General features: G+C 34.7%; 1 protein-coding gene across 1 annotated transcript in view; it reads left to right on the forward strand.

Moving 5' to 3' along the window:
• The first annotated feature begins 4615 nt into the window (after positions 1–4615).
• Positions 4616–10492, forward strand: part of trip10b (thyroid hormone receptor interactor 10b) — a 19073-nt gene continuing 13196 nt past the window's right edge. The window contains exons 1-7 of the mRNA XM_073841723.1: positions 4616–5013; positions 6045–6160; positions 7625–7678; positions 8866–9013; positions 9146–9208; positions 10315–10419; positions 10491–10492. The exon at positions 10491–10492 is cut by the window's right edge and continues 127 nt beyond it. Coding sequence (XP_073697824.1) covers positions 4990–5013; positions 6045–6160; positions 7625–7678; positions 8866–9013; positions 9146–9208; positions 10315–10419; positions 10491–10492 — 512 coding nt within the window. The 5' untranslated portion in view covers positions 4616–4989. The remainder of the gene's footprint in view (positions 5014–6044; positions 6161–7624; positions 7679–8865; positions 9014–9145; positions 9209–10314; positions 10420–10490) is intronic.

Here is a 10492-nt window from a genome sequence, read left to right on the forward strand (position 1 = left end):
AAACGCTTTTTTTTTTGTTTAAAACCAGAGGCTCCGTTCTTTGTTTTGACATACTGCATCTGGAAACAGTGTGGCACTTGTGTTCATTGACTTTACATTGCCATTTAATACGCTGAAACCCGTCATTTTAATAAAATATATATATATATATTATTTTATTTTTTTAATTTTTTTTAATTGTGGTTGTTTCATGGGTTATGCATTTTTTTTTAACAGCGACAACAAAAGGTTAGGGCTCATAAGTTTATTACAGATACATTATATACTTGCACAGTCATTTTATATATTATACACAAATTGACTTAGGTTGAGTCACAATCTTCTCTGATTATTAATGGGGTATATGTTAATGTAGTAATGAATTACAAATATCACGAAACAATTTTTGACAATATTTTGAAGTTTGAGCAAAATACTGAGGTCATTTTCAAAATGCATCAGAAAATGTTCTGTCTTGAGGAAACTTTGTGCAGTAACCCACTCTTAGGTCTTTTTAGAATTAATTTGTTGAAAATATTGTCTTTTCTTTTATATATATATATATGATGGTCTTTGCCATTGTCTACGAAAAAAATACCTGCAAGGTATTGTAAATGTTTTCAAATATTTACTATGTAAATTGGTGTTCCTTTACATAGTCTTGCATCTCTATATGAACAGCAACGGTGTTGAGGATGGCATGAAATAATGGGGGACAGGACACATCCTCTAATTTTGAGCTGATGTCTCTGATGGATGGTGTTTAAGGACAACTGGATGTTCCACAAATCATAAATTTACCTTTGTGCCTGAAACAATTCATTTTTGTAGTAAGCATATTTTTGTCTGTGTGTCTGTGTGTGTGCGCGCATGTTAAAATATTTTAGTCTATGTGTATTAAATGTTGTCGTTGTATGTGAAGCAGCACCATAGCCGTAACCATTGCCCCAAAGGGAATAATAAAGCTTTAAACTGAGAATAATAATAATTTGAAATGGACAAACAACTAATTTGCATTTCAGGTAAATTCAAGGTCATAATAAAATGGAGTCAGATTAGAATTGAATTAAAATTCAGCCAACTGGGAGGACCTTGCACACTAAAGAGATTTTCAAACCTGACACTTACTTCTCGAAATAGGAACTTTATAACTAGTCAACCTGCTGAAAAAAGTCTTAGTCTTACCTGAGCTTAGAGGCCACTGATTCCAGAGACATGGATTTGTCACACATAGAGACACCGCTGGGTTTTGGAGATGCCGCAGCCTGTTTCTCTCTATTCATGGAAAAATGTTATCTTTTATATTATAGCATTCAGAATCATTTCTATTAGCATTTAATTTTTTTCTGGCTGGGGTCCATCACTGAACATTAGGGATTCTTTCATGGTGGGAGACATAAGCAAAAGTTTCACAATAAGATGGAATTGACAGTTTAAACCATTTCAATAAATTTTTTTAACGAAACGCTTAAACGCTTACAAATATATTAGTTGAATAAATGGTTTATAGGATCACTGATGAAGTTAGTCACAGTTAAAAGCCCCAGTCTCAGTACTGGTCCTATATCTCCAGAGAAAAGTCCCTGAGCTTAATTATAGTGTACAATCTCACCTGAGGTCAAAGGTCACTAATGCATCACTGAAAACAGGGGAAGAGGTATGATGAATGTCTCACTCTTCATAGACACACAGCTGGGATCTGAAGGCTCTGCTTTTATGTCTTCCTCTCTCCTCACGGACACTTATTTTAGAAGCAGTGATCTCCTGTGATCTTTATCATGATTTCAGTCCAGCCATATGGAAACACACTGAATATAAGGGATACATAATTTGCACAGTTCAAAACACACACACATAAAATTGCAAGCAAGCTGGGTCTTTAACCAGGGATGACATTTAAGGATGGTTGCAAAAAATAAGCATTTGGAGGCAGCACCTTTCCACATGCATACACACACACACACACCCACACACACACACACACACACACACACACACACACACACACACACATGTTGGGTTTACATGTTTTATGGGGACATTCCATAGGTGTAAGGGTTTTCATGCTGTACAAACCGTATTTTCTATGGCCCTACACCTAAACCTAGCCCTCACAGGAGATTGTGCACACTTTTACTTCCTCAGAAAAACTCATTGTGCATGATTTATAAGCATGTTTCCTCATGGGGACCTGAGAAATGTCCCCACAAGGTCAAAACTTACTGGTATTACTATCCTTGTGGGGACATTTGGTCCCCATAACGTGATAAATACCAGGTACACACACACACAGGTTTCCATGTTTTACTGGGACCCTCCGTATGTCTAATATTTTCTATCCCCTTACCCTAACCCTAAAAGCCAGGACACACCAAGCCGACAGAGGTTTTGTATTTACGTAAATATTAATGTATACTTTAAACTTGCAATACATTGTTTAAATTTAAAGAACTTTATTGTCCAATAAAAAGTTATCCTTATTTTTTTTTTAAAGCATTATATTGGGTCTAATATCGAAATCATATTTGTTTTCATTTTGACAGTGATTTCCAAACGCAGTTGATCTTTATTTTATTTATTTTTTTGGATGCAACAATTCGTTTTCAAAAAGAAAATTTGTCGAATAACCTGGTTTCTGTTCATCTGTTCACGGCAGTTTGTCAATAAACTGAATATCTAAAATGTGATATACTGTGTCCTGAATAAACTTTTTTTCCCCATGCGGTCCACACTCCGCAGTCAAGTAATTTTATTTTTGGCGTTAAACATTTGATTAGCTTTTCTTTGTTTTCATTCACTTTTATAGTATGTTTATTATTCTTGTTCTGTTATATATAAATGTGTAATTATATAGTTACATAATCTAATAATGTATTCATATTTTACACTACATTTTTCTCTATTACTTTGGCAATGCAAATGTACAGGTTTTGTCATGTCAATAAAGCACACTGACTGACCACCTTATTTTGCAACACAAATATGTGCTAGTAAATATAAATGTGCAGACTTTCGATTCATAATCGCTGTGGGTAAATAAGAATAAGAAAGTGTAGTAAACTATGTGGACCGGTAAAATAAGCGAAAGCGAAAGACACCAGAAGCATCACACATTCAAACGATGGCGTTACAATGAACTGTACATTTGTAAGCATCCTGACATAAGTTAGACCTGGAAAATGTAAGAAAACCAATTCTGAACTTACATTAAAAAGTATGGCACTTTTGTTTCCGATGGTCTGAAATGGCGTCTAGTGATAAAAAGTGACGTTCTAACTTCCGATTTGGCTTCAATGGTTCACAGGTGTTCAAACAAATCTTGTTGGGGATCAAACCTGTGATTGGCCCAACCTGACACCAAGCCACTATGATTGGTTCGTTGCTAGTTTGAGATAGGGCCGATTGCAGAACAGCAGAACCATACGTCACAGCAGTCACACGGCAGCAGCGCCACGGCAGCAGGCTCAGACGGTAGTGGGCGGAGTCTCCATCTGAGATCGAAAGTGGGTGAAAATAATGATCAACTTATATTTTTCTATATATTTTTAAACAGTATAAACTGAGTACAAAGCTCAAACAAAAAAACAAAACAAAACTTGAGCAATAGAATGTTTTTATTTAGTTAAACTATATTTTTTACCTAATCATTTCAGTATTAACCAATTTTTCATTGTACATAATACCATGTACTATACACTATACCCATCATAAACTGGATTTTCCCAAAAAATATTACAAAATCAAACAAAACATATAGCACAGAAGGCACACATTTAACAACAATAATAACCACACATTACTCACCTAACTAAATTAGTTTAAACCTAAAATAAATCAAAACTCTTTAAACATGCAATTAATCCAGAGGCATGATTTGTTCACACACTCATTAAGGAAATGTCCATATCATCCTTAAATTCAAAGTGAAGCATGAAGGGCTCTTTGGCCAGCAGACTCTCATCATTTGTTTCTGCCATTATAAAAGTTCATTATGTTGCTGCACATGAAATATAACGCGAATAACATTAAATAAATATTTTTTATAAGGTTACACACTGATTATTTATAACTTAAACCCCATTTTCTACCCATCCGTTGGTCGCGCATATACGCCATGTTTGTAGTTTTTTTTTTACACTTTTTATGCGTATTTGTAGTTCTAATCAAATCCTCGCTCAACACGCAATGTGTTGTGGGCAATATAATAGCCGTTAGAGTGCGCATTAATCCGTACTTCGAATTCTAAAGGTAAATTGTAGTAGACCTTCCGGAAATCTTTAGAATACTTTTTAGGACATACCAATTCTATTTTCGAATACTATTTAGGACGGATATTTTGTGGGACCTGATTGGGCTGCAGCAGGAGACTCCGCCCACTACCGTCTGCGCCTGCTGCCGTGTGACTGCTGTGACGTATGGTTCTGCTGTTCTGCAATCAGTCATTATTGGCTAGTTTTGTTTCTAGTTCTCCTCTTGTCGCGTTTGGTCCAGTAGATGTCAGTGTAGTGTTAGAAACCAGATCAGGGTTGCGTTTCCCAAAAGCTTCGTTATCTAACTATGGTCTTAAGTTCTATTGAAATCTATTGGTAACGACTGAACCTGCGACTGTAGTTGCTTTTGGCAGAAACGCCGCGCTCATCTAGGTCTAGGAATTATAAAGAACTTCCATTTTATTTTAAATTCTTTCTTTTTTTTTTTTTTTTTATCGTTGTATAGGATAAAAACGACCAAAGCTACCTGTGAACTCAGGTGTAATTCAATCTCGACTGCTGCGTGCTGAGATCAGATGAGAAAAGCCCACAGTAAACTACACTTGTCTTCACTGGAAGGACTGATTTACCTCGTAAAACGAAACATAAACGTGTTTCACGGGGAAAGACGTCTCCTTGTCACAAAGACACGGCTTTAGCCTACCTGATGTTGTTTATGGAAAGATTGTGATTTGAAACAGACTTCCTTCAGGAGTTTGATGTCCTGCGTTCTTTGACGGGCTTGTCTTTGTCAGAGATCATGGATTGGGGTTCAGATCTTTGGGTAAGTTTATTCTTTATTTCATAAGCAAACAGGTGTGTTATTATGTGAGCGTCAGGCTGAAGTGTTTATTGACCGTAAAAACGCTGCACAGGTGAACGCGTTACTGAAAAATCCTTTATTTAAAATGAATAAATAGCGACGCTGAATTTAATGTTGATAACTTATAGCGGTTTAACCACTCAGAAAGTGTGATTTTGATATCAAAACCATGCATCACTTGAGTATCAGTTGAAATAATGATAATAGTCATAATAGCCTAATAAAGTGATGTAAATGAAATGCGTGCTAGACATAAGCATTAAAAAGTACACTACGCAACAAACTGAAACTAAAAAAAAAATTAAGCTTGTCAAATTTGTTATGCTTGTCCTGTACTAGCCTTAATGGGTTAGCTGCAACAGTTGCAAGGGCATGATTCCTTATCCACTTCTCATTTTAAGTGTTTGTGAAGAAAATAAAATGTCACAACAATGATTGTTTTTGTAATGTTTACCTATATTTGTACTATTATTTATTCTTTGAGTCATGTGACAGCTTCACTGATTTTCTTTCTCTGTCTGAGGTTTGACTAGTGCAGGTTAGACTGGTTTAGGGAACCACTGGTGTCTATCCTCTTCTGAACAGCGCTGAAGATCTCCATTGCTTTGGAATGATTTCTGGACCAACAGGAAGTAGATCAGTGAAAGCTCACACACCTTCCTGTTAAAATAGATAAGCAAAGTATATACTTAGGGTTTTTTTTAATTCTAAAAATGCAAAATGCAAAAAAGGATAAGTTAAGTTCAAGTTAGGTTATTCTAGTTCAAATTAGCTGTTGTTAAAAAGAGTATTAGTTGCACATTTATGCTGAAGTCACATCAGATCAGGTCGTCTTGTCACTGCTAGTGTGAAGTAGATGGACCTGTCAAGCTAGTTTAAGAGTTTCACATGGGGGAAAAGAGAGACACACTGGATGCACCACACCTAACACACCTATCCTCAGACCTGAATGTACTACATACCACACAAATCTGTGTATCGTGTGTTTGCAGGACCAGCATGACGCCATTGAGAGACACACTCAGAGCGGACTGGATCTGCTGGAGCGATATGTGAAGTTTGTCAAAGAGAGAGCTGAGATCGAGCAGAACTATGCCAAACAGCTCAGGCAAGATACTGCTTTGTGTTTGTACAATGTAAATCTGAGGTTTTTATGCCACAAAACCCCAAAAATCATCATCCTCAGACGTGAGAATCCCATCCAGAAATTTAAAAGGAAGCTATGTATTTTCATAATAAAAAGACCCAGTTTGTACCGCAGAAAAGTTAATTGTATAAATGCGTGCGAAAATAAGAATTGGGAAATATTTCGTTTCTATTACGTTTCATTATTTTCCCTTTTTGTCTACTCACAATTGCACTGTGGCGTTTCTTTTATGTTTGAATAATTTTAAGTTATTTTAGTCATTATTTTTTGTTTTAGTTTAACCCCTTAACTGTCACTCTCATTTTTGAAAAGAGACGTGAAAAAGAATTTGAAATAAAAAAAATATATAAATCATGAACAAAAACATTTTGTAATATGATTTTGATGTAAATTTTTCATGTAAATTTTAAAAAAGGCTTTCAAAGGATGAATTTTGAAATTTAAGTTTTCAACTGATATATAATTTCTTATGATTTCTAAAGTGTGATAGGGAAAAGGGCAATGAGGAAGACTGTGACAAAGGGCAGAACTCCAGTTATGAAGTAGATTTTTGAGGTGCACTCTTGTCATAAATTAAACTATTATTTTTCTTACATAACTTGTAACACAAAAAAATGTCAAATCTATTTAGGAGCCTTAGACCTTTCCAACGATGTATAGTTTGTCATGATTAGATTAGGATTTATTTGTAAAACGGTGAAGTAAACTTGGGTGTCCCACAGAGTGGACAGTGACAGTTAATGGGGTTAATTTTATTATTTCTCTTTTCCATTTTTTTTTTACAGTTTTTTTCTGTAAGTTGTTTTTATAGACTCCCTATTGTGAAGAGCATTGACTAGCTCACAAAGCCAAATGCTCTTTTTTTTTTTTTTTTTTTTTTTTTTTTTTGCATATACACACTGCAAAAAATGCTTTTCTTACTAAGATTTTTTTTGTCTTGTTTCCAGCCAAAATATCTAAAATTCTTAAATCAAGAAGGATTTTCTAGACAAGTAAAAATTAATGTATTATTTTCAGAAAAAAACAAGTCGAAATTAAGTGTGTTTTTGCTTGAAACAAGCAAAATAATCTGCCAATGGGGTAAGAAAAATAATCTTGTTTTCTGTTTGAAATAAGATTTTTTTTTTTCTTACCCCATTGGCAGATTGTTTTGCTTGTTCTAAGAAAAAAATCACTGAATTTTGGCTTGTTGTTTTCTGAAAACAAGAAAATAATTTTTACTTGTCTAGAAAATCCTTCTTGATTTAAGATTTTTTAGATATTTTGGCTGGAAACAAGACAAAAAAATCTAAGAAAAGCATTTTTTTTGCAGTGCAGAATGATTTGTTGCAGTGATATTTGATCTTGTGATCTTGAAGGCCTTTGGTGGTCAGGCTTAACATCTTTCTCCTTGGTTTAACCTGTTTTGTGTGTGTTTCCCTGAAGGAACCTCACTAAGAAATATTCCAGACGAGGCATCAAAGAAGATCAGGACACAAAGTGAGTGTATTAGGCAAAGTCTCACTGCTGTTCTCAACTGTTTTGAGTTGAATTAAGATATTTCCGGTATTTCTGACAAAGCTGCATCATTAATATTGGATGTAGTAAATTTCACAAAATAATTTTTGGTTATGTTCCAACAAGGTTCCCTCAAAGTTCTAAACAAATGTTAATAGAATGTTTATTCAAAGTTATCTGATTTTTAATAAAGTTCTCAAAACATTAGCACAAAAACATTACTTATACATCAATCCTGGAATGTTTATTATGAGACATTTTAGCTGGACATCCGTCTAAATGTTTCATAAACATTGCTACTTCTTGTTTCAGATGGTTCAGGGAACACTCAGAAGTTGCCATAATGTTTCAGAAATTATAAACATTCCCTTAACGTTTTTATGTAACATTCACATAACCAAGAAAAAATAATATCTCAGAAATGGGAACATTAGCTTAACATTTTTAGAACATATGTGACCCTGGAGCACAAAACCAGTCTTAAGTCGCTGGGGTATATTTGTAGCAATAGCCAAAAATACATTGCATGGGTCAAAATTATTGATTTTTTCTTTTATGCCAAAAATCATTAAGAAATTAAGCAAAGTTCATGTTCCATGAAGATTTTTTGTAAAATTCCAACTGTAAACCTATCAAAATGTAATTTTTGATTAGTAATATGCATTGTTAAGAACCTAATTTGGACAACTTTAAAGGTGATTTTCTCAGTCTTTTTTATTTTTTTGCATCCTCAGATTTCTGATTTCAAATAGATGTATCTCAGCCAAATATTGTCCTATCCTAACAAACCATACATCAATAGAAAGCTTATTTATTGAGCTTTCATATGATGTATAAATCTCAGTTTTGTCAAATTTAACCTTATGACTGGTTTTGTGGTCCAGGGTCACATATCTTTATCAGCTGGCTGTATGTTCCTCAGTAAAAAAGTGTTTACTTGTGTTGCCAAGTCTACGGATTTCCAGCTGAATTGGGCTACTTTAACACTGTTGCCGTGGGTTGTTTTTAATGTCCGCGGGTTGAAGTGACCCCAAAAACTTGATATTTAGCCCCTGGAATGCTAATTGGGTATTTTACACCCCTCAAAATGCACAATTGGGTGGGTTTTGTTGTGAAAACCTGGCAACCCTGATCCGCAGCATCCTCAGCATGTTGTTGTGTTTCTGCAGGTTGACCAATCAGCAGGCGTTTCAGGACGTACTGAATGGGCTGAACGATTACGCGGCTCAGAGGGAGCAGCTGTCTGAGAGCATGACGCTGAACATCTGCGTGGAGCTCAACAGAAACCTGCAGGAGCTGCGACAGGAGCGCAAGAACGTGAGCGAAAGACCGGAAACACACAGACCTCTCAGTGCACACCAGGCTGTCATAACCTGCTGAGTATCTTTGCTTTTAATAATGTTCATCTGTAATGAGATGCTGATTGTGAATCTGGTTTCTGTGGTGCAGTATCTCTGTGATGTGAAGAAAGCTCAGCAGAACCTGGAGAGCAGCTTCAAACTGCTGGAGACTGTGAGTGAATGTCTGATCGTCTCACTCTGCACATGATCATGATTTTTATAGTTTTGAACTCTTAAAATAGTTTGTATTGCTATTTTCAGTTATTTAGTCATTTAGTTTTTGTTGCAGTTTAGTTTTGCATGGTTAAAATCTGAAAAAAATAAAATAATAATTGTTGATATTGCAACAGTTCTATTTTTTTAGTTCAACAAGTTGTATTAAAATAACTTCAACTAAAACAGAAATAAAAAATATGAAATTATAATTAATTGTATGTAACAAAACTATAAAGTGATAATCACAATTATATCCATAAAGACATTTATGTATTAAATTTAAAATTGAAATTACCAAAATGTAAACTAATTTAAAATATATTTAGAACATAATTTTATATCAGTGGTACTAAAATATCACTGGTTTTGCAGTAGTATTTAATATTTTAAGAGAGTTGAATTATGTCAATTAGCAGTATGAAGACCGGGTATGAAAATACTAGGTTATTGAAATATTTCCAATATAATGTGAATGGAAAAGCTGAAACTAATTTATGCTCTTTTTTTATTTTAATTTAAAGTCATGGACATGTATTTGAGTGTTTTCATGTTAGGGTTTTTTCTAGTCAGCAAGAATGTTTTTGTTTTAATTTGCTAATTTAAAAACCGTAATTCAGACTCATTAGACAAAAACACAACAGTATACATCAAAGCACCAGATTTGATCATGACTGATCAATGTTGTTTATGTCCACCGTTTTCTTCAATGTGAAAATAAGCCCATTCGTGAGACTATCCACTGTATGGAAATAACAAGAAAAACAACAGCGGTGAAACTGTTTGCACTTCAAACCAGTCATAATAAAGATAATATGATAAGACATCGATTTGCAATATCAAGCCACAAAACCAGCTGTTTCACACCGCTAAAAACAGCTGGATGCAAATGAGAATGAAAGCCACACCCGTAGAATTTACAAATGCACACTTTTACAGGAAGAAAAAGCTGGATATGTTTGAATTAATAAAGACAGCTATAAAATTTTAAACATTTGCAATGTGATGTGGATCAAAAGCTAAAACTAATGTATGCACATTTTCTATTGATTGCTTTCCATCCAGAGTAAGAAGCGTTTTGAGAAGGAATGGAAAGAAGCAGAGAAGGCCAATCAGCAGACTGAGAAAGTCCAGCAGGACGTCAACGCCACTAAAGCAGACGTGGAGAAGGTACGACACACTCCTTCGACATATTCTTATGCTTCATGCATCATGGGTAACGGACGCTGTGTGTGTTTTAGGC

This window comes from Garra rufa, chromosome 6, assembly GCF_049309525.1.
Source record: "Garra rufa chromosome 6, GarRuf1.0, whole genome shotgun sequence".
In the NCBI taxonomy this organism is placed as follows: Eukaryota; Metazoa; Chordata; class Actinopteri; order Cypriniformes; family Cyprinidae; genus Garra; species Garra rufa.